A 24,333-nucleotide genomic window follows, 5' to 3' on the forward strand; every position below is an offset into this window, starting at 1 on the left:
ATATTTTAATTATTATGAATTTCCTAATTTAAATTAATTTGAAACTGGTGTAATATATTATGTTAGTATATTAAGTGAAATTAATTATCTTTACTCAATTTACTTTTATTGATTTATTATATCGATTTTCATAAAAGTCACTTTGAATGAATGAATTAACATTTGAAATGTAGTCTACATTACTGTAACAGTACAGTGAATTGTTCTCTTTGGGTTGCCTAAGGTTTCTGCTAGGTCGATTGATATGATTTTCAAGACATTAACATTATCTTCCCTCTATATATAAGTAAGTAAGGAGATCCGTAGACGAACGAAAGTTATCGATATAGCCCAGCAGATTAGCAAGTTAAACGGGTAGTGGGACGACCACGTAGTGCGCAAAACAGATGGCCGCTACGAACTTTAGTTTCTGGAATAGGGATCTCAGATCGGCATGTGCTGCGTAGAATTTCCTTCTACACAACGAGAAAACACGGAAATCCTTATTAAGGTCGTCGGAAGAGGCTGGATGCAGGCTTTTTTCAACCGGTTCTATGGGAGATTTACTAGGGATATGTCAGGCAATGGACACCCGATGGCAGAAATAATTTTGATAATGATATATATTATATATTTAACTACAGCAAAGTAATAAAAGCCTATGGGTGTTTTTCATATTAATAATTCTATTTATCAGATAAAACAAAGTATAATGCAATGGTCTTATTAGAGATCTACTGGGAACCTTATGTCCAGCTGTGGACATACTACCGGTGAAATTATAATGATAATGATTTTAGCGCTTTATTTAAGTTAATACTTCATTCTCAGAAAAGACGTTGCCTTGATGAACACCATTACGCAGAACAGCACGAGGACGTCGATAATAGCTCGTTTTACTTTGTGTCTGACATTGATAAAGCAATCTACCGAACGATATTGGAGTTAGCGTGGTACGGCGCCGCGTTTATAAAAGTCCCCATATCGCGAGGGAAAGCTGTTAGATATGATAACGATATAATTTTATTGATAATGCCCGGCGAGGCATCGATCAGTCGATACGATTGCAGTTCCTCAGTGACTGCTTGCGAAGTACCGAAGCGAATCACCTTATCAAAAGAGATTCGTGGATACAAACGGATTAGTTTTACAAAGACAATCAGTAATCAATCACAATAGCCAATAATATTTTTATCTTTAGATTAGTGTGTGAAAATATCTAAATTAGTCATTTGGTTGCGAGTGTATAATGAAAATGATGGGTGAAAATGATATGGGTTACGGGGACTACTACAACTACGACAACAGTTGGTCTGTCGCCCCGCCGGACTACGGCGCCAGCATTGATCCCAACTGCCAGTTCCGGCAGCCCGTTGAAGAGGACTATAGATATGGCACTTATGCGTAAGTACTGAAATTAACACATCTGCTAAAAGATGAAGTAATAACAATACTTATTTTAAATAAACTACACATTTATTATACTTAGAAATCCTTATTCTATATTACAATTTTTAAGTAGTATATACGATAAAATATGAGATTAATATTATTGCTACATAATTGTGAAGCATAACATGACAGTTTATTATAAAAGCCTACTATGTACACAATTCTATTAAATTAATTCTAAAATCTACCTTAGTATTCAGATTTGAAAAATCAGTGTTAGTTTACCTTAATGGGTATATATTTAAATTTATATTTACTTGAAAATGACGAAACCCTTCTTTATTCAAATTATATCTAAAAGAAATAATAGTAGGCTTTTAAATTAATTTACCGGATTATTTAAAAAAGTTTATTTTATTAATTTCTACAACACTCAACACACTAGACGACGTTTTGCCAGTTAACATTATTGCAAATTTATGTACAATTATTTTAAAGGCACTATTTGCCTCTTCTATATTTAGAACTATGCTAATCATGACATCCATAGGTACAAAGATTTAGTAGTAAGAGATTCAAAAGAACCTGTAATGGCTTGTTCCACGGCCAATAACATTTGAATATGGAATAATGTTTGTAAAGTTTTTAACTACATATAAAAAATACAATTAGTTTGTAAAATGAAAAAAAAATTAAAAACAAATTTTTTTAGACTAAGATAAAATTAATGTCAAAAAAGAATTGACGAAAATTATGAATGTATATGATTTATACATGTAAACATACGACTTTAAGTACAATTTATTTTAAACAATTGAAAAGAAGTTCTTTATAAATATGTATATTTGAGTAAACAGAACACGGGTAGCGTGCCTCCGCCGCGTAATGTCATAGTAATAACGTCTAGCAACTGACTTAGTCTAAGTGCATCGAAATTGTCTAAAAGATTTAGGACCTTTTTTATAGGGTAACCATTTATTTTTATTAGAACGATAAATTTATTCTTTAGTACACAAACAGTAGTAAATAAGAACACGTTAGGAGTTTTTAGTATTATATTACAATCGATTGCATGATACAAATAAACTGTACTAATATTTGTTTTTAATTAACTTTATTTATTACAGTACATATTTTTGAAGGTGGTAAAATATAAAACTTCATTTTTTCAACAACAAATTAAGTACAAGTAGAAAGAAAGACTGGGACGATAAACTCATTTTAATGTCTCCTCTTCACTAGCTGGTAAGTAGGGATATGAGAGAAAATACCCCAATGGAAGGTCTAATCCCCCAAATGTTTGCAATTCATTCTTTAATCTTTATGGATAAGAATTTTTTAACGAAACAATAATTAATAATTAAAACGTATCTCGTTATTATTAATTTAATATTTGAATCTCATAAAGTTCAGTGGAATTAGATTTATTATTACGTTTTTTTTTCGTTTTAAACACTAATCAAAGTTTGTTTATTTGAAAATTATTATGGAAGCACAATAAATATATTCGTCTGTTATAGTTGTGCCACACCAGGAACACAGTCGGTCGGGTGGTTACGGTTGCGTGTCCCACACCTATAGTCCCGCCGGCGGTGAATCGCCGCACTGAGTACCATCGAGCTCGTAATCCGTCAGCTGTGTCTTCCCATGCCTTCGTGGAGCCCTTAATTGGTTTGGAAACCCTCTTCGCGGATTTGCGTGTTTCCAACTATTTAAGCTGCATGCGCCTAACCAGATTGTCGTAACGAAATATTCGTGAAAACCCATCGACTTTTACTCTCTATGCCTGTGAAACTGTATGAATTTTGCTTAATTGAGGAAAATCGTGTATCTTTAATTTCGTTTTTGCAACTTAATTTCTATTTTCGTAACATTTAATGAGCTTCAAAGTCACGTATTTCGCGAGTGACAACAAAGTCAGAAAATGTCTAAACTCAAAGTGCTTCGTATAATCATTAGTAAGCGGATTATGCAAAAAGTTGTCTATTACGTTCATAGCAACTTAGCTAAAGTAATGGATAAGTTTGGCCATGGGGTATTTTTTTTTCTCGTGGGCATCGGCGCTTGGTACGAAGCTCGCGGTCTCCTCCACATTGTGTATTCAAGTTTTACGTAAATTACTTTTCTATCGTGCCTAAAACCATACCTCTATTATTTTATCATTAGCTATTGCTAATACGAAACGACTGTTTCATAGCTGGCGCCTAATGATGGGTTTTATAAATTGATCCGTTTCATTTTATGAACTCTTAAATTGATGGCAGTATATTTGCATGCTTTACTTTAATAAAGTTTTATTTACTTGCTTTATATTGGTAGGGAAGCAAAATGTCTTAACTGTCCTCTTTTCAATCCTTCAGTTTCTAAATTTATACAAGGATAATTGTAGTCTTAATTTCGTTTATTATAAATTCATACATAATGTTATTAATAGGATGTTTTACACGTTTTATTGACCGTTCAAATATTTAATAAATTTCTTTCAATTGATACGCTATAAATTATCATTATATTCCACGGTGTTTTTAAAACCAGTCATCGTTTCTTTAGCTTCTTATATCTGTATTCCCCGAAGTTTTTCTCTAATGTCTTACATATACAATGACGAAAATTTGCTCGTGTTTTTCATAATGACACTGACACACGTTTTTTTTTAATTTGTCGCCAATTTGTTAAAATAAATGACAAATTGCAATTTGTCGTATAATACATACTTACAAAGATAAATAAAGAGTTCTTTTTTCGAAACTTTATAATTTTTTAAACTGGCCAGTTTTAAAAACCTTAAGTGTCGCCAGCGTATAAGACCACACTGGATGGTACTAGCTCGTGTATACGCATTGAGAAAACTGATTACATTATTGTATAAATTTGAAATGCTATTTATTTTATAAATATGATTTCTCACAAATGAATCGATTTTTTATGGTATGGTTTTATGAAAACAATTAGATATTATATTATTATGATTACGTATGTAATACGGCTTGTTTAAAGGATTCTATCATAATAACACGTGGTTATGTAAGGATTTATTTTATGACACATGACTCATTTTATACAACACGCCTTGATTTTGGATAAGATATGTTTTTTTTATATCTTCGCATTTGTTTTTATTAATAAATAAAACACTGGAATACTTAGACGAAGGTTTTAATTTGAGTATGCTTCTAAATTGGCACATAATAAGTTGATGTTTTTTTCCGAAGTTTTTAGTGTTTAATGGCCATATGCTTGGAAACATATTTTACAGTCGATAAGTGTAAGTCCGTAATTCATTTACGGACTTACACTTATCGAGGCATTTAATTCGGCTCTAATTAGATTTATTTGTATTTATTTGTGAGCTGGTGAAAGCGCCGTAGGTAGGTTCCCACTAGGAAGATCGACGACAGATTCAGGGTCTCGAGAAGTCGGTGGGATTCGGCCAGCGCATGTCCGGTCATAGTAGCGATATTTAGAAAGGCTTATGTCTTGCAGCGTGCATCGGCTGTTGTTTTTTTTTTTATAACAAGGTTATCATTCTTAAGACAATTTTTCTCAAACTGAATAGAGTCGTCCAAACAGTAAATCTTTGTAAACAAGAATACCAGACAGATATTGATGACCGCTAACAAACGCATCCCGACGGCAATAAATCTAGCGTGCTAGGGAGTTGGGCTGGGAGGTCGCAGTGTAGTGAGCCGGCAAACGGAGGGCGCTCGCACCTGCCGACCGCCCCTCACAAATCTGGCCCTCGCACCTTACTTCAATACAGTATACACAACAATTGCACATGCTACAAATTTAACGATTCTATTTTCACAATATTGTTTAGATCTCATTTAATCTTTTAAAGTGTTTCTTAAGTACGTGTTAGACACAGTTTTTTTTAGTTTACTTAAGCTTTAACGAAATCAAACATGAAATTTGTGTCTGGATTTAAATATTTTGTAGATCTCTCTTAATATATTGATGGTAGAACTTCATGAATCATTATCATTATAAGCATCCATTAAATATCGCCACAATTACTGGTCTTGCGCTCCTGCCATCCAGCGACACCCCACGACCTTGACTTCGTCGTCGGAAGGCTTGTCCACGCCGTGTTTGTAATAAATCAACGTCAAAACCAAATTGTGTGAAAGAGTTGGTAGTCTAACTCCACAAAATTAACTAAAAATATTTAATTGAATACAGTTTGACAATAAGAGCTATTTCTCAAAATTTCCTCAAAATCAAGCCATTGCATTGTAAATTTTTGTTAGTCGTTTAGAGAAAGGGTGGTCGCAATAATAGAAGTGAATAGATCTTGCGCGCAAACTATACACAGTTAAACGCCATGCTGATCTGAAAACTGAAAAAGATGACGCTTATGATCTTATGACTATATGTCTAGAATGGATTTTATTTTAATTTATATAATGATTCTTCTTATGAATAAAGGTGCTCTGTAAATTGAACAGCGATGGTTTGAAACAGATATTTTAAAAACCCATTCTCAATAAGTCAATTAAACGATTCACGTAGGATCGCAGCACGCCACTTAGGGGATAGTTCCCAATATAAATAATTGCCCTTTGTTATTGTTGCCCTTTAGCGCAGCCATAGCGCTCGGCATGGCGGTATCTTCAACGATAATATTTTTTTATTTCTTCAAATCGCTGTATGAATCATTTGTGCAGAATTCATTCTATATTATTATTTAATTTATGGCTATGTTTTATATTAGTAGTAACATAGTATGTTCTTACACAACTTTTAAAATAAAGCTATTAAGTAAATATAAAAGACAATTTTTTAAAAGTGAATTCATTAATTATTAAAAAAAAAACATTTGAATTACAATGAAAACGTGTGTTTTAACATTAATTTTCTGAGGAGATCGAATAAGCTTAATAGTTGCAGCTCTAATTTCAAGTACATATAAATACATGCTTGATTATATGCGGTTACTTTTTTGTATAAAAAAATCTAATCATTGAATTTGATAAAGAGAATCCTCTTTCAATTTTCTCAAAATTGTAAATAAATTTTATTAATTACAGTAAATTGAATTTGTGAATAATTTAGTTTTATTTGTAATTCAGCTACTCAAACATAAAGTAGTACTTAGTTTTCAGATAAAATAATATCAACAGCATTAAAGGCAGAAAGGTACTTGTATATTATGGTTTTTCGGTGATTGGTTTTAGACGTAAAAGCTTCAAGGGGTGAAGGTATAGTTCATTTGCTGGCAATTAAGGTACAAGCGTACAAATTATCCTACTCGCATACCTGCAGGCTGTAAAATCTTTTCGCTAGTTTATGATCCATTTAGGAGATTTCTTTGTTCTTTCTCTGTCATTTGCGCGTACAGTGGTAACTGTTGTATTAAGTGTACCTGTGATCGGAATCGCTCGATTTGGTAAGAAAGTGTAATAAAATATGTTTTCTAATAAAAATTTCAGATTAATATTTTAAAAACAATGGCAATAAAACTACTAAAGGCGATCTTTTTTTTTAAACTTAAAGACCATTTGTATTTAAAAGCGGACTTTTATATTGATTTTCAAGTCCATCGAATCTATTATCGCATATTATCTTTTGAATTAAAATATACAATATTAATATCTCTACTTATACATATGAACTAATTTTTGATCCCATTTGCCGCGAAAGATCGTACGTATTATTATCATACATTTTCCCTTTTTATATATATATTTTTACTAATAAAATACCATTAACGAGGCGAATTTTATGTAAAGTGTCAATTAAATCCTCTAAAAAGCTTTAATGTAAGGCTAAACATAATACGTAGTTTAATAGACGTAGATTTTTTTTTAAGTTTATTAGCTCGCGGATTTCGGATGCGCGAGCCCAGAGTCCGATGAAGCTGTAAAAGCCAAAACGGCTAACAGCGCGCATCAACACATCATTTTTGTAAGTTTTCGACTGTTTTTTTTTACTTTAATTTTTATAAAACTAAAGCAACATAATTTGTGAATCTTTTCGTACTACTAATAAATCATGAAAATACATCATAGAACTTAAATCTTTCTGCCAACATGCAAAGAACTTTTTAAATGGCACGTATTACAATCAAATATTACTATATTTAGTCATGAGTAATATTTTGTTCATTAAATCAACTATGAAAACAAAATTTTATAATGTCATTCGGGCTATAGAAAGTAATTTTTTTAAATACCTGTCTCTTCTGACCATCACTTTAATTACATCGACCTGTTATTGAAAGTTTTAAAGATAAAAATTATGTTTCTTTTGTTTCTTAAGTAGAAACAAATGTTTTTTCGAATAACAATAGAAACAATAAGTTGGCGCACACGTGCAAGTCATAAAGTCGTAGGCCCTGCTATTGTACCTGTTCGAGGAAGCACCGCTACTTTAAGTTTTGTCTTACCGCAGACAAAATCCTAAGTACTTCCACATGTGCGAAAACGTCTGCTCACCCTTAAAACTTTAGCATTTATTGTTTCTCAATACCTGTGGAAAAACTTCGTTGAATTTTTTACAATTTATGATAAAATATTTCGAAAACACATTTTCGACGTTAATTGTGTCATAGAAAATACAACAGTGGAAAAAAATTTCGGATGAATTTTTTTAAGTTTTCTTTTCTGATATCCAACAAAAATTTGTTGTCAATATGGATGGACGTATTGTGATTTGTTGAATACAAAAACGTAAGCACTAAATAAAAGTAACTATCAAATACGAGCTTACACGGACTTATTAAAAACACTCTAAATGAAAATCGTTATCCGGGGTATTTGGAGCGGCGTCCATAACGAACCCGGCTTCAACAATGGGCTTAACGCGCGTACTCATTACAAAAAGCAGCATAACAAACGCGCTACGTCGAAAGCTCCTCTATTCAGAGTGTATACTCAAGTTTTTTTTTGTTGGGACCGTGCCCGCATTGGTCGGTGTGGGATCCGCCCAGTCGCCGGCCGTCCGGGATTGGTGGAGTTTATTGGAGCACCCTTGTGGAGCTGAGTAGGTTGTCGAGGCAAGGGCGGTGCGGGGTGTTGTTCACCCCGAGGGCCACTCGAGGGTTGTTTAGTGCAGACGCAGCGTCGCGAGACGTAGCACGTGTCCCCGCGAGTGTTTGGCAAACGTCAAAATTATTCCGAAAGTGTGCTCTCCCGTTCGGGAGATGAAGAGCGAGGACGAAGGTGTGCGCTCGCCGCCTCCGCTGCTGCCCCCGGCATCTCTGCTGGCATGGAGTCCTATCCTCCTACCGCCGTGGGGTCCGGCTTTTCTCCCGGCTCTCTACCCGGCGGCCTTTCGTTCGGCTTTTCCTGGGTGAGCAATTGTCCTAACCAGTTGCTTATTAATGCTTTAAAAGCGTTAATTATTTTATTTCATGTCACCTGCTAAAACGCCAAACACGTCACGGGCTACGAAATACGAAAGCCCTATATTATAGTATTAAATTCACAGTATAGCAAAAGGTTATGATTTGTTTTAAGCGTTTTATATAAACATTTAGAATTTTGTATAACAGATTACTCTTCTAAACGTCATTTCTCTTCGTGGTATTAATTGCATACACTCTAAGAACTATTGAAGTTTTTAATTTCCATAAGTGTAAATAATTACAATTGTTGCTATTGTTACTAATTCGTAAAAATGTATATAGAAAAAGTAATAAATATTTCGTTTTCGCAAAGTACACGAGCGTAATGTATTGGTTTTGTACAAACCACTCAATGAACATAGAACGTGTTTATAATATTTCATTGTAAAGGTGCTTACCGACATACGCTTTAAAAATTTTAGAAGTCATCTTTTATAAACGCTCAATGAAGTTCCACGAGGTACTGTAATATTTTTAATTTTGAATATCTAAATCAGTAAACTAATTCTCATATTATTTTATTAACTCAGACATTTTAGGTAGCAGTAAGAGTAAAGAATATCCTAATTATGTAAACAGTTAATAAGATGAAGATACACAAATGAATTACGGATATTAAATGAACGAAGTATGAACACTTCTTTGACTAAAAGGGGTAAAGTAATATTAACAAAACTGATTTGTAGATATTGAATTACGATACGATAATGTTTATTATTATATCAAAGTGACTGAGTCAGTATAGATTTATTACAACGAGAAGTATTGGAGATTTTGGAAAACCTAAATAAATTTAACTTAAAACATAAAATATAACCAATGAATAACGTATTTTTATATGTTGTATATATTTAACTATAATTATTTATAATTACATGACATCTTATAGTTAACTAGAAATTTTAAAAAATGAAGTAAAATACCAAAATAAATCAATTCCCGGAGGTTCATGGATTAAACAGTAACGAAATAATTTAAAATCAATAATATAAAGAGTCTATGGCGCCTTATTTTTGTATTAAAAATATTTTATGGGTTATTTATTACGCAGTTATGAGTATATTATATAACAAAATAAGTTAATTATAAAAATTAAAACTCCTTCCGTACGTTATGAATAACGTAATAACGCAATGAATAACTTTTACAACCGTCTATTTATTTTATCAATAATTGAAACAGAAAAAAAATCTTATGTAATTTTGAAAAATTTGTGAACAGAATTTGTATTAATATTCTTTTGAAAAGAAAAATAATGAAATCTTTTATTAATTTAGAAATCGAGAAATATAGAACCATAGAATATGACATCGTTAGACATCAATATTACCATGGTAGAGGTCGTACTATGCCAAAAGGGTGTGTTTGTTGGTACTGCGGCGTTATGTTTGCTGTTAACGAGCAGTAAGTATATTTTGGGTGTAAGTAGCTCATTGTCAAACCGAAAAGCTTCCAGTAGTGATTTATTATATAGCTCAAAATAATGTGAAGAACAGAAATACATGAAAATTTTAATATTCAGATTATTATATAGTAAAGTAGTTCCGGTATTTTGTTTATCTTGTCGAAAATAATAGTATATACTAAATACAACGGTTTACTATTCAATACTTCTGTAATCTAAATAAATGCTGGTATCTCCCGAAGTGCTTAATATTATGACGGGTACTGTATTTAATCCGACGCACCGACCCCCAAAGAATCAAGCGCAGAAAGTAGAGGTTATACATTCAAAATTAAATTGTACATCTACTAGCGACATTGTTAATATACTAATTATTATTGTCACAGGTTCTATTCTGATTAAGATACAAGCCTACAAAGAACAAAAGTTGGGGAGTAATTTTTTTTTAAATATCTTAACGATGTGGCCGACATAGTCGTTTCCATCACATGACAGTGCCATGAGCTCCCTTCGTGAGCAACTGATAATAGTCCTGTTTACAACCTGCTAACGTTTGTTGCCGCCTTTTCATGTCGTCACGTACGACACCCAAAGAAACGTTTCACGCCCATGTGTAATAACATTCATACTTTTTGATAGACAGCACCTTAAGAGTCCGCTTTGTATCATTTCAACCGATCCTTTATATTAGTCACGTATTTTCGAGAGGCCCTCTCCTAAGAATCAAACGAATAAATGTTTTCTGGAGTTCTCTCGAAATTACACACTCTTTGACATGTTCTTGTTAATAGAATGTTACATTTTTGAGGTAACAATCCTTGATCGGTTAACAAAAAAAAAATATGTTTAGGTTAACTTCAATTTTTGTTCATCATCATTTTGTAATAGAATCAGGTCTGTTCAAAATTTTCTAGCTATCATTTTAGCTAGGTTAGGTATTACCATCTTTTCGGGCATTGTAAAATAACCTTGAAATATTATAATATTAGTCATCTTGAGCCTAATTAACGACGATTTTACGATGATATCTTTTGTTTATGTAAAGTTATATCAAAATAATATGTTTTTTGTTGTTAATTACAACTAATCCATACAGAAACGTGTTAGTTACTTCATAATTGTAAAACGATTAGACACATAATAAGTATAATATTTATCGTTTAAAATAAATAAAATTTAAAAAAACATCATTCTAGCCGTGAAAAAATAACTTATTGATTTTGAGTATAATTGAAAATGCCGAAGCTACTCTTAACTGTTAGCTACTTATTAACTGTTAGGGGTAACGAAGTTCGACGAGCCAACTACTCTTACACGCTCATATATATACATATATATGTATTTAAATGTATAAACCTACTTTTGTTTTTTTTACCTAATTAATGATAAATGACTGTTTTTCAACTACTGTTACACGCTCATGTATATACATATATATGTATTTAAATACATAAAACTACTTTTGTATTTTTTTTTACCTAAATAATAATAAATGACTGTGTTTACTGTATTCTAATATAGCCGTTTTTTGTTCACAGACTCCTGGATAGTATGAAGATGCCCGGTCAACGCCCGGGTTTTCAAATTTCTGATATCCTGGGACTGAATGAGGCAAAGGGCTTGGAAAGTTCACAAACACAGGCTCCTTTGGGCTGTGGTCCTCTAGAGCTTCCTCCATATGCTCCGCCTCAACACCATTACTCGCATGATCTCTTAAGACATCATCAACCTTGGCTCTCTCTGGATCAACACGAACCTACTGGTATGTTTCATTGTATTGTCTATATTAAAATATTTGTCTTTAACAGATCATCGGATAATTAATGCTTAAAACTTGAGAATAACAAGCGAAAAAAATTTAGCAGGATTAATTATCTGTACATATATATTTAAAATAATAGTTTGTAAAACATAATTAATTAATATAACAACAAACAGCCTAGAGGCGAATAGATCATTTCCTAGGTTTGCTATGTCGGTAGTCACTTACAGTGTAGTAATTCTTTTTTTTATCTAACAACTATTTCTTTGACAATTTTATATATCTAACAATAAGGGCTTTCTGAATTTTAGTTGGGATCCTATTGTAAAAGTGTAACTTAAATATTGCTCGTAGAAAGATTTATTATACAATTAACTTATTTTTGCTTCTGGTATATACAATTTGTATAAAGTGCCTGTAAAATCGGTAATGTTTTGTGGACATACAATATATTTTTGTACATACATTAAGTACTGGTAGCCCAGCCGTAGAGAACCGATATATATATATATTTAATCTTATGTAATTCACACTCGCTGCATTGATTTCTTTTAAAAAACGACCTATATTTTTGAGAACCTTTTAGTAACCCTGCCATGCATGAACAGGAACGTTATGTTTCGGGTAAATGAGTTTTTTAGTTTTTTTTTATTTTTATTTACGCTTACTCCTTCCATTCTTCACAATATCTTTTATGCCTTTCTTTTGTCCTTCATATGTTCTGCCTTTCCTCATTTTCATTTTTTTTTCTATATGTCCATTAATCGTTTTCCTTTATTTATAGTTTTACAATTAGATTTAATTTTTTTTTAATTTCATTTTTTAGCTTGTATTGCTTTTTATGATTATATTATGCACGAGGGATTCTCGTTGAGCTAGAACCTATAAAGGTACTCAAAGAATCCCCCGTGCCCTGTGAACATCTGGACTAGATACGTACCCAGCTGTGTTCAGAGTACGCGATAAGCTGAAACCGCGTCCGGGAAGAAAGTTCTCGCTACGGATGCCATCTTATCTTCCGCATGCCTCCATTTCCATTCGTCAAGCGTACCCAGTCTAAGCTGTCACTTGACGAAACAAAATTAAGCTGCATTTCTCGTATTCTGATCTCTTTACTTCAGCGTTGCATTCTTGGTCAACTGGTTCGGATTTTACCGAATAAACCTTTCAATCTTTTGTTCTTGCTTCCATAATGTTCTCTTTCATTCTCAACACTAAGAGATAAAGGTTGCCCGATCTTGTGACAATCTCGAGGGCGGACCGTAAGTCGCTCAAGATAATGCACATTTGCGCCGACACCATGGCCGCGTACCCTGTCGCTTTCGTTCGTCAGCTCTGCTTGATATACGGTTGTCCAACTTGAGTTCTTACCGTACATCTGTGCGGCATCCCGCATAATGTAGAACGCCGCACCCACCTTATCCTCTATGCGGCTGTCGTCAGTATAAATTACCAGATCGGTAGCTGCGGTGATAAGTCAGGTACTAGTACTAGTAATCCAGACACGAAAACTCTACACTATTCTCATCAGATGGTTCCTCCAGCTCCGGGTCTTCTATCACTTGCCTGGAATTGCTAGGCTTTACCTAAAATAATGAGGCTGATAACTGGACAGGGAGATCCAAGGGAAGCAACCCGACAAGTATAAGGGCTGAGTGCAGTGGTGCGGTCCTGTGGGTTTCATTAATTATATGGGGTTGCCATTCCTCAAAAACAAGGATGAGCAGCAGCTTCTTGAGCGTACCATAATATAAATAAATATATTCTTCTGATTTTGTGAGTAGTAATTTTAAAATTGAAAAACTGACAACAGCAGTGTATTAAATACCTAAGACAGGATTCTAATTTTATTAGCCCTTTGATTTTCCGAAGAAGATTCTTAATGAAAAAAAGGAATTAATAACACTTTTTTTCTCATACAAACAAGTAAGTAAATTAGAACATTTCCGATAGTTGTTTTAATTTATTTTGTGGATTGTATTAGAAAAGATACGTTGTTTTTACATTTATTTCCAGAGTTTGTTGCAGTCTTTGACAACTATTCAATATTAGGTAATTCATAAATAAGCATTAATTTTAAAGTTGTAAAACTAAGGTGTCATAATAATTAGAGGCAGTCTAATAACAGATAATTACAAACATTCAATCAATATTTTACAGCAAATGCTGGTAACGTGTATAGCCACATAGTTTTATCTTGCTTAGATATTTGGTACAGGTTTATCTTAACTAACTTTGATACTCTTATCACGCCGCACCATAAAGACAAGCCTGGTTGAACTTGTTTTTATGAAATGTCAGTTTTATCCGATGAATACGATAACATTATTCCCTTTTTATGAACATTAACGTTGTTTATGTATATTGTAGTATGACTTTAGTATCAATCACAAATTTTAACTACTCATAATACAATTTTATCAAAGTAAAAAATATAATTAAATTATAATCAAAATTGATCATTAAGATTGAATAGTTTTTTTACCACCTGTATTAATCCTATTTTGTTGTAAATAGGCACGTTGTTAAAATTTTTTTATCTAAAAAGAAGGGCTTGGAGTTTTATCCTCTTAATATTATAACTCTTTAATCATAATTGTTTCTTACCACCTTTAAATCTTGTATAAAAGAGGATGGATATATTCATCGGTAAAGCTAACGGATTAGTGTGTCGAAGTGGCTTTAATTTATGGTTACTTATAACAGAAATTAACTCGTGTTCGTTATTATTAGACTTATTAGTTATTATTGACTTAAAGATTATTCAAATAATAAGTACACTATAGTATAATTTAATATTTCAGTTACAAAATCAATGGCTTTTAAAAATTATTACACCAAAATAATAAAAGAAACAATCCGTCTGCAGTTGATAATAGCGATTGTAATTCCTACTAGAATCAATTTTTTTCCTCGCTTTTATGCGTAACGCTCTCATGCTTATATACTTATGTCAGTGCTAGCGAAAATGAGGTTTAAATATTCACTAAAATATTGATATGGTGTTCTGTTCGTTTAAATGTGTATCATCTTCATTATTTCAACCGCAGGACGTTCACAACTAGACATAGGACTCTCCTATATATTTCCGATGGGAACTGTTACAACGCTACCAGCTTCCAGCGTCTTCCCACGGCCTTTACTAGATTGTCAGTCCTTCTTGTTGGTGGACGCACTTCGCTACTCTTGCCGGTTCATGGTCTCTCCTTGGAGAAAGCAGCGACTGTCTATTCTGCGTGCTGCTTTCGTTCGTTTATGGATGTCCTGACTCCTGATTCGACCTCCGAGAAATCCCGAGCATAGACCTCTTCAAACTGTATCAGTTAAAACGAATTACACATAAAAATTGATGACCCACTCAAAACTAATAGCTTTTTGGCAGTCGAGTTCGAGAGGCCGAGATTATTTTTTGAAATGCTCCTCCAGTGGAGTGCCTTCACCCGCTAATCTCTAGTTGTCATTAATTATTTTTATCGCTTATCGAACAATTCGGCACTCATTGCGACCGTGCTTTCGATTGCTTGTTAACACAGTCCCGCCTCCTCTGTCTGATAACATTTAAAAAATCTATTAAACTAAAATTTCCGCCATGATTATTGTAACAAATAGCGCTAGAGTAGATATAATAGCTTTTTCCTAAGAAAAACTTTCGAAAACAATTGAAAGGGATCCTTTACTAAGTTCCAGTAGATTTAAAGTAAGTTCCAGTAAATTTATTTCGTTAATTTCCTTAAAAATAACAAAAAATACAGATGCTTGTCTTCTTTGACTCATTTTCACTTAAATTTCTCTTAGTTTTTTAATTATATTATTTTACCTTCTTTATTGTTCAATCTCAACTCTGATGGCAACCATAACAAAATTCAATACGATAGAAAAAACATGTGTTTGATGAGTACATATTTTTTTATGAAACAAAAAATGGAATCTTTAAGAAAATTTCACAAACGATAATGAAGATTTTCAAAGACATTTCAGCAAGGTATATACCTATATACCTACGCCGTTTCTTCTCGAATTATTGGCTTTAATTCAGCAAAAGTAATCGGTGAGTTTTAGAAGACTACTCTTTAGATGTTTCCACAAAAAGTTCACAAGGCGCAAATCTGGACTTAGTGGTAGCCAATTGATGACACTCATCTTCGATATGGCTAGGGAACATTTCTCGTATGACCTTCATGCCGGTATTAGATGCGTTACTAACTGAACCCGTATGGCTAGAAACAAATAGTAGAGTTCTCTTTGAGCTTTTACAGCTTTATTTGCAAGAATAAACAAAATTGAACTTTATTATATCCCTTCTCTTCTAAAATCTTCCGTTATCTACTATCAAAAGATTTATTTCTTCTTTATAAGACTAAATAAAAAAAAGTTATCTTCATATTTTTTATTGTTATTATCTAGGCACAGAGTTATTGTTTCAAATTAGAAATTCTCACCGGTTGTCCGAATAAAAGAAATATTAGCGAATCAAACGGTGTCCCCGAGGGTCTATAAATTGTCTCTTAAACATTGTAAATTGAACGCGGGGTCGGCAAATCGTTCACGCCCTTGCTTGGGGCGATGCAGGCCGCTACCAGAGCGTGCTGATTGTTTGACTGGAGGGTGCGGTGCGAGACGAATTTGTCACCAATAGACTCTGCTCATGCCCTCGTGAACCAAAAGGCAGCTGTCGCCTATCAATTACACAGTGTTTGCGGCTGTTAGGGATGCAATTTGTTCATTATTCGATGACAGTTATAGATTTTATTGTTTTCTATACGCATAAATCGTTATATCGATACAGTCGTGGGATTGGAAATTTGGTAAATAGTTATACAAATGACCAGTAGCTTTAGTCGCTTAAATAAAAATTGCTTCTAATCTTCTTAAATTTAATTTCATTTATAAATTCATTTATATAAATTCATAAATTCATTTAATTTTCATTTTAAAATTAGAAGTAATTTTTATTTAAGCGAAAAAATAGTTTAACAATAATTTTACTGTTTTAATCTTATCTGTGTATGTGTAAATACATTATTTTATGGGATATGCTAATTAAAAACCCAATTTATTATTCATCTTAAATAAAGAGGTGTGTTAGCCTTGCGGTATGAACTGAAACTTGCGGGTCGATTCCCGGGATACACTCTTACATAATTCATACTTTATGCATTAATTATATAGGATTATCTCTACGCACCTACGAGTTTCCAGAGGATGAGAAGCAGCCTCCTCTATGTACCAAAATAACACACTACTATCGCGAAATATAAATCTGTTTGTTTAGCGGACATGTTAAAGGTTTTATAAATAACATTACAAATGTGCGTACACATATGTATTTGTATTTAATGTACATTCAAATCTTTTTAACAATTAGCGATGAACTTGTCTAGCGAATTTTAAATTGTACTCAAAGAGTCGACCGCATAGTTCGCGTGCGTTGTAATTCTGTCGGCTAAACCAACCAAATTGATACGCCTAGAAGTCGTATCAATTTGGTTGGTTTAGGTGACGTTCGTCGCCTTTACAGTACTTACTACCGTCGGTTTTACCTTTATTTAGTGTTTATTAAGTATAAAAAACGTTCTCATTTGATTAATTTATATACAAGGCGATTGGTTAAAAGTGTATGTTGCTTATTTCATTCATTAAAAGCTTTGACACTTATAATTAACCACCCTGTTTGGGAAATTTCCGCCAACGAACTATTTTATCACTATACCCCTGGAACTATACTATTGGTTTTGATATTTGAAATTTCCTAGGAATATATCTTTCGTCGAGTATAGATCAGTTAAGGCCGGATGAAGTAAAATTTCATCGGTAAGGGGGAAAGGGATGGATGAAATATAGAAAAAATATTTTCAAACTTTATCTCTGCTGGTTATGGAACTTGGCGAGAGTGTTTTTTCCGAATGTTATAAATTAGGAAAGGATTTTATAAAAATACACTCGCTATTTAAATATTTATTAGTATTTATGTAATAAGCTATTGATTATGTGTATAAAGCATATAGTATAAATTTATATAATTAATTAACTTTTATGTAATATTTCTACGTGCCTATGAGTTATCTCTGCACCACCTGAGGTTGACTGGCGAGCTGGGAACAGATTGTAACTACCAAACGTTTATGAAAATAAGCAAACCTTGAGTATTATCCATAAAAATATGATAAGTTCCATTTACCGTTCTGGATGAGCTTATTGATAGCTTTCAATAGTCGTTACCAGCTGCCGGGTGGGTGTGGCGGTCTGAATTCCCCGGACCCAAAGCCCCCCCTCCCTTACCACGCCCAGTCTCGCGCACGCCCGTATTATCACTGCCGTGTGAAATCATTGAATACGAGGGGTGAGAACAGGGGACAATGCAATATTTGCTGTGATTCTTTCACGTCTCATTGTTTGTTCGCTGGCATCCCGATGTAGTTGGAGTTAAATAGAGCGCAGCCCTACCAGATTAAGTGGAGATTAAGGAACGAGTGTTTTGTATTACAAACGGTTTAACATGTACTATTTAAATATTAATTTGTTAATAAATGTACTCATATAAGAATTTATGTAGCGTTTTAAATTTAATAATGTACATTTAATGTAAAAATAATAAAAATATTCATTATTATTATAAATATTAGTTCAAAATTTGATGCCCTGACCTCTGAACTGATATTCAAAGTATTTGATTCAACATGTAAAAGCTTTAAATTTATATCCTATGTTTACATTATTTGTAATTTCTAGACCGGATAGGGCCGGATTTTTAGATAGAATTTACCGCATAATAAATGACAGTAAACGCTATATATTTATCTATTTTACACCTATAATCAATCACTCTGTATTCGGTTATTCTTCATTCCAACAAATAAAGCTTTTAACACATAAATAATAGGTAATTTATCTTTGTCCGTAGGTGGAATTGGTCAGCAAGCCAGTCCTGATAGCACCTCACGCGCTTCCGAACTATCGTATGTTGGTGTGTCCGCATCTTCCCCTGCAATCACGGATCCGCGGCACGATCAGGATCAAGACCACGATAATGATGACATAGACCACGAGGACGACCACGAACACGATCAACCATCAAACAACAGTGGCGACCCGAACCTCGCTCATAAGAAAAGAAAGAGACGCGTTCTCTTCTCCAAAGCTCAGACCTACGAATTGGAAAGACGTTTCCGTCAGCAAAGGTATTTATCGGCTCCCGAACGGGAACATTTAGCGAGTCTGATAAGACTGACGCCAACGCAAGTGAAGATTTGGTTCCAAAACCACAGGTATAAGACGAAGAGGGCGGTCCAGGAGAAGGGTGCCCATGACTTAAACGTTGGTAGTTTGAATTCGCCGCGGCGTGTTGCGGTACCTGTTCTTGTCAAGGACGGTAGACCCTGCATAGGAAAGCCCGACGGCCTCCCACCATTAGGCATGGCCTTACCTCCTTACCAGCCAATCCACCACCAACCACCCGTCGGCCACGGATCGCAACCGAGCGGCTGTTGGTGGTGATAATATTAACTAAACCAGTGATTTCCTAGTCGTCAGGTTAGTATTTGCTTCGAATTTGTAGAAATAGAAAATTTTTCATTGTAAGCTGTATTTTTACCGGTTGATTCGGATAAATAGATTTTGCCACACGTGTCAATATAGTTTATCACACATTTTGATTAGCGCATAATGTGAAAATTTAATAAATTTATTTCCTAATTTTCGTATCAGACTACATGTCTTAATTGTGAATTGCCTCGAATATAATGTGAATTTTAATCATTATTATTTTCTTTTTTAAACCAAGGTGTACAGAGTTCCTATTTTGTGAAACGCGATTGCGTGAGAACCTACTTTTTCAATATATATATAATAATTTATTAATTAGCCTCAAATATATATACGATTTCATGTCAAGGATTTTATAACTACAATTTAGTTTTAAAAGTGTATAATTTTTGCACGCGTTATTAAAATAACGTAATTTCAAACTATGGTTAGCTATCATTAGTTGTAACAATCACTGCTTCGTGTAAGCAAGCCAATGTTAACTTCTAATAGATGATGGCAATAATTGTAAGCGGGATATTACATAAACTTTTTTAGATATATCATTATATACATTCCAATATATCACAAACGTTGTTTGTAAATTAATGTAAAAAGTTATTAAAATTATTACTTAAGACGTAAAGTTATGAGATTTGACCAGATTTTATCAGAACGCAATATTTAGATGTAAGGCTCAGTATTATAGTCGAATATACCAATTTAGTCAATAATAATTTATGTATATTCCAAATAAAATTATATTTAGATTTACTTATTTTGTAGTTAAATCTATATTAGAAATTGTATATTGTGTAAATAATTGATTTCATGAATATTGTTACCAAAATGTAGAATGTCAATACGTGTAAAGACAAATATTATTATTCGTACTCTGAACTGTAATGACTTTTGACTGTTTGGTAGTACAGTACACACCTAGAAGTAAAATAAAAATAGATTTGTATAAATCGATCAAAGAAATAAATTATTGTGAATATATAAAACGTGACTATTTTTTTAAAAAAAACTCCCACAACCATCTTATAGTAGTTCCTTAAAATTAAATAATAAATCATAAGTAAAAAATAATTAAATCATAATTAAAAATAATTGCAATTTTTTTCATTACTTACTTTAAAACTTGAATATAAATTAAAAGTAATTCATATGACAAAAGTTACTGTAGCCAGTACATTTTAATGATGTTTTGAATGGAATTTCCTTGTACCTCATTAAATAAATAAGTATTTGTATATACAATAAAATTTATTTTACATCTAATAATTTATATCACATACATAAAAGTTTAACATTTGTTTTTTTTTTTTAATGTTTATATGTCATCATCGGTTGAGAAGTAGAGAGTCCGTTGTTTGACATAGGCCTCCAATAGATTTCCAATAGAATCGGATTAAAGTGGCCGGCCAGCGTTTTCTGACGCCCTGTATGACGTCTTACGCTGCGCATGGCTTGTTTTTAATGTTCTCGATTTCAGAACTTCGTTAGTAATTATTAATAAAAAGTAAAATTTCGAGTATTAATCGATAGAATATTATGGGTTCTACAGCGTCTACCTACTGAAATCATTTCCAACTATTAAAACACATACAGTTTATAATGACTATTGATTGGTATGAAATGTTTTTTTTTTTAATTATAACGATTTATAAATTTAGTTATTGCCTAGAACATAAAAAGTAGTTTTTCTCACATTTACCGAGCAATAGTAATCAAAATTGAAATTCATATTATTATTAGTCTTTAGTCATAATATTAGTTATGCGTATTCTATTAAACTGTAACCTGTCGCAGCATTATGTAGAGCTGACTGTATTTATATACCAGAATCGGTCGCGATAACCGATAAAGCTTTCCTTGAGATAACACGGCGTTTGCTCATCATGAAATCCGCGCGTCACTCTGAAATTGTTGCCACAGAAATATTTTTGAGATCGTTGTTAAATATTATTTGAACATTGATCACAACAATTATAGAACAAATTAATTCTGAATTATATGTGTACAAAGACGATACGTTATGCAAAATAGAATAATTTCAACTTCAATCTCCAATTTGAATTAAATGAAAAAAGATTAGATATTAACACAATATGGATGAAGCTATATACGACAATAGACAAAAATATTAAAAATTATAGTATGAAACCTATAATATTACATATTAAGTTATGCAGATATTGTAATAATGTATAATTGAAAAGAAATTAAGAAATATTATTTTATCATGATATTAAATTAGTACATACCTGTTTTGCACACTTTTCATATGGTTTTAGTTAAATTCGATAAGCGGTCATCTTGGAATTGGATTGATTATACATCTAAATTTGCACGAGTTTTATTTTGATTTTTGTTATTAAATTTCATCGTGCAACGGCATATTTAATAATAGCCTATGTGAAAAAATAGAGAGATCGGAGAAATTTTGACGTAAAATAAAGATAATAAAGTCATGCCTCCTTAGAAAGAATTAAACCGCCATGCCTATATTATACCGATCCAGTTTAAGTAACGCTATCAACAGTAGATATAGAGCCGATGAGACTAAACATTTGAATGTATTTACCGTAAATTCAGTTATACTTTAGAAGAGATTATTTAATACTTTAAAAACCTTTGCTACGACGAAAGCATGCTAGGTGGTAAGCAATGCATTTTACCGAAAAGTAATCCGTTTGATTCTACATTATCACTCCGACCAAAGATCGTTTGAATCAAAATTCCATTGCAGTGCTGTTACTATCAAGGTTATTGGAAGACACTGGACGCAGGCCGCTTCCAACATGTTTTATTGGTAATCTAAGAGGAAGGCCTTTATCTAACACAAATGATAATATTACTTTTGAGTTGATTTGTAATATCCACTAATATAAACAAACCTTTGTACATACCTTTTGCGCGGACGATAGGCAGTAAATAGTTTGACAATAACAGCCAGATCCAACATTAAATTTTTATAATTAAATGTAATGAAGGGATTTTACTCGTTAAAAAATTGATGTGATTGAAATTTTGAAAGCTCTTCAAAATTGTACTGCTGTGGTATTTCACGATTATGCTCATTGCTTTGAGGATAAAATTGTCCTCCGTTGCCTCCGACGCCTCCGACTAGGCAGTCTGATAAAATATAAAACATGCTTGTACTCTACTGCACAATTTGACTGCAAATTTATGGGGTTGAGTTGGAACCTAGTAAGGTGGTCTTTTGATATTTCACAAACAAGCCAAGTATAAAGTAATAAACTATCGATATCCAGAAGATTTTTAAGATATCAGATTTTTAGATACCATCCTGTAGATACAGAGAGAAGTAGATTTTTTTTCCTAAAATCTTTTTAACATCTACAAATGTATTGAAATATTATTATATTGTTTTCAGACCCAAATATCACTAAACGTGCAAATAATTTATCTTGTGAACAATATTCACTAAAGATGTAATTAACAAAAGAAGGGTTGTTTGTGAATTCCCCGGTTACATTGTTGTTTTCGCAAAACGTACGTATATCTGAATGTCGTCAGAGGTGGATGCCATGACAGTGCTCTGTTTGTCAGTTAAATATTTGCCGGACCCGAGGTTTATCTAATCGTGCTGCCTACTGCGATAGCTCGCGACCTGATTACACCGAGTTAGCTGGCCACGTCCACATTCTTCTTTACACCTGTTCTAGTTTATTGGAATTGGTACCTTTTTAGGTTACTCATACGTATCTTTATATTAAATAACAAAAAATTGTTAATAATTCAGCTTCATAGGTTAATAAATTAATAAAAATCTATTTTATTTCTTAAATATTTGTAATACGTTTATTTGACAAGTGAATGTATATAATTTTATATATAGTAGTTTTGAAAAAAATATATATCTAAATATCTGTAGCACATCAAGTAAGCATCGAGAATCATTTGAACGTCTATGATGTAGAAAAAAACCGTCAAGTTCACAAAGAGCTCACGCCTTCTCGCATTGATTGAAAACAAATTCAACAATGCAATGTCGCCGTTTATTAAATAAATAATAACCTCTGCACAAAGGATGGAGTCGTCGGTGGATCGACAATAGGCAAACAACTTAGAATTAATTTCGATGAATTCTCAAAACGCCTTCGATTCTGCCGATGTAAAGGACCGACAGAAAGGAGCGGCTGTTGAAGCGAGCGGTTAAGCCGATTAGCTCGATACAAATACAACTATTCGGGTGCTGACACATGCGTGTGTAAACGTCATCTCTGTGGGATCCTTCACCGGTGAAAACTTATTCAAGAGAGCTGGTAACCAATCAGTATTTGGCTTCCAAATTTGTTCTAATAAAGAATGGAATTATGATTTGCTCAACACATAAATTAAAAATGATATTGTAGAAATGTACAAAATGATGAAATATTGAGATTAATGATGTTTAAAATTATTATAATTTGAACATACGACCTTAAAATTACAATACAACGTGTCATGTTATATTTATAATACGAATAAACTACGGCTACCTGTTATATACTTAGTGTGGCTTTGAATACTTTTGGAATTAAAAAAAGACAATATTATTCTACAATTTGGTATTTTGTTATTTTCTTGCTTATCGGTATCAATTATTTTTGTAACATTAAAATGAAGTGTGATGATAAAGAGAACCGAATTTCAGCAAAGGTAAATATGAAGCCAAAAGCAATTTTGTTAACTCCATCCTTTTGGCTAATTTGCAGCTGTTTGTGTATGTTAATATATACATACAATGAAACCTTATATTTGTGACAGTGAAAGATATGGTCTTTGACGCTTTTTAGTAGTGATAGATCTTTATTGCCTCTCTAGTGTGTATATCACCCAAAACAATAATGCAGAAGTATAAATGTGTATTTGCGTATTTACTAGTGCAATCACTAGAATGATACGACTTTCTAT

At 32.8% G+C, this 24,333-nt stretch overlaps 1 protein-coding gene across 2 annotated transcripts; it reads left to right on the forward strand.

Moving 5' to 3' along the window:
• Nucleotides 1-1,054: 1,054 nt before the first annotated feature.
• Nucleotides 1,055-20,143, forward strand: LOC137930519 (homeobox protein Nkx-2.2-like). 2 transcript variants are annotated; one of them, XM_068773797.1, is made up of 3 exons: nt 1,055-1,383; nt 11,663-11,886; nt 18,788-20,143. In XM_068773797.1, the coding sequence occupies exons 1-3, from the start codon at nt 1,229-1,231 to the stop codon at nt 19,378-19,380; spliced, it is 972 nt and encodes a 323-aa protein (XP_068629898.1). In that variant the 5' UTR covers nt 1,055-1,228; the 3' UTR covers nt 19,381-20,143. The 2 variants fall into 2 exon arrangements, with proteins under 2 accessions (XP_068629898.1, XP_068629906.1); XM_068773805.1 differs by lacking the exon at nt 1,055-1,383 and adding an exon at nt 8,443-8,664 and having other exon boundaries at nt 18,788-20,142.
• The last annotated feature ends 4,190 nt before the right edge of the window (nt 20,144-24,333 follow it).

The sequence above is a fragment of the Battus philenor genome, unplaced genomic scaffold (assembly GCF_028537555.1).
Source record: "Battus philenor isolate CCGP_79_NKW_IND1 unplaced genomic scaffold, ilBatPhil1.0.hap1 SCAF_11, whole genome shotgun sequence".
NCBI lineage: Eukaryota > Metazoa > Arthropoda > Insecta > Lepidoptera > Papilionidae > Battus > Battus philenor.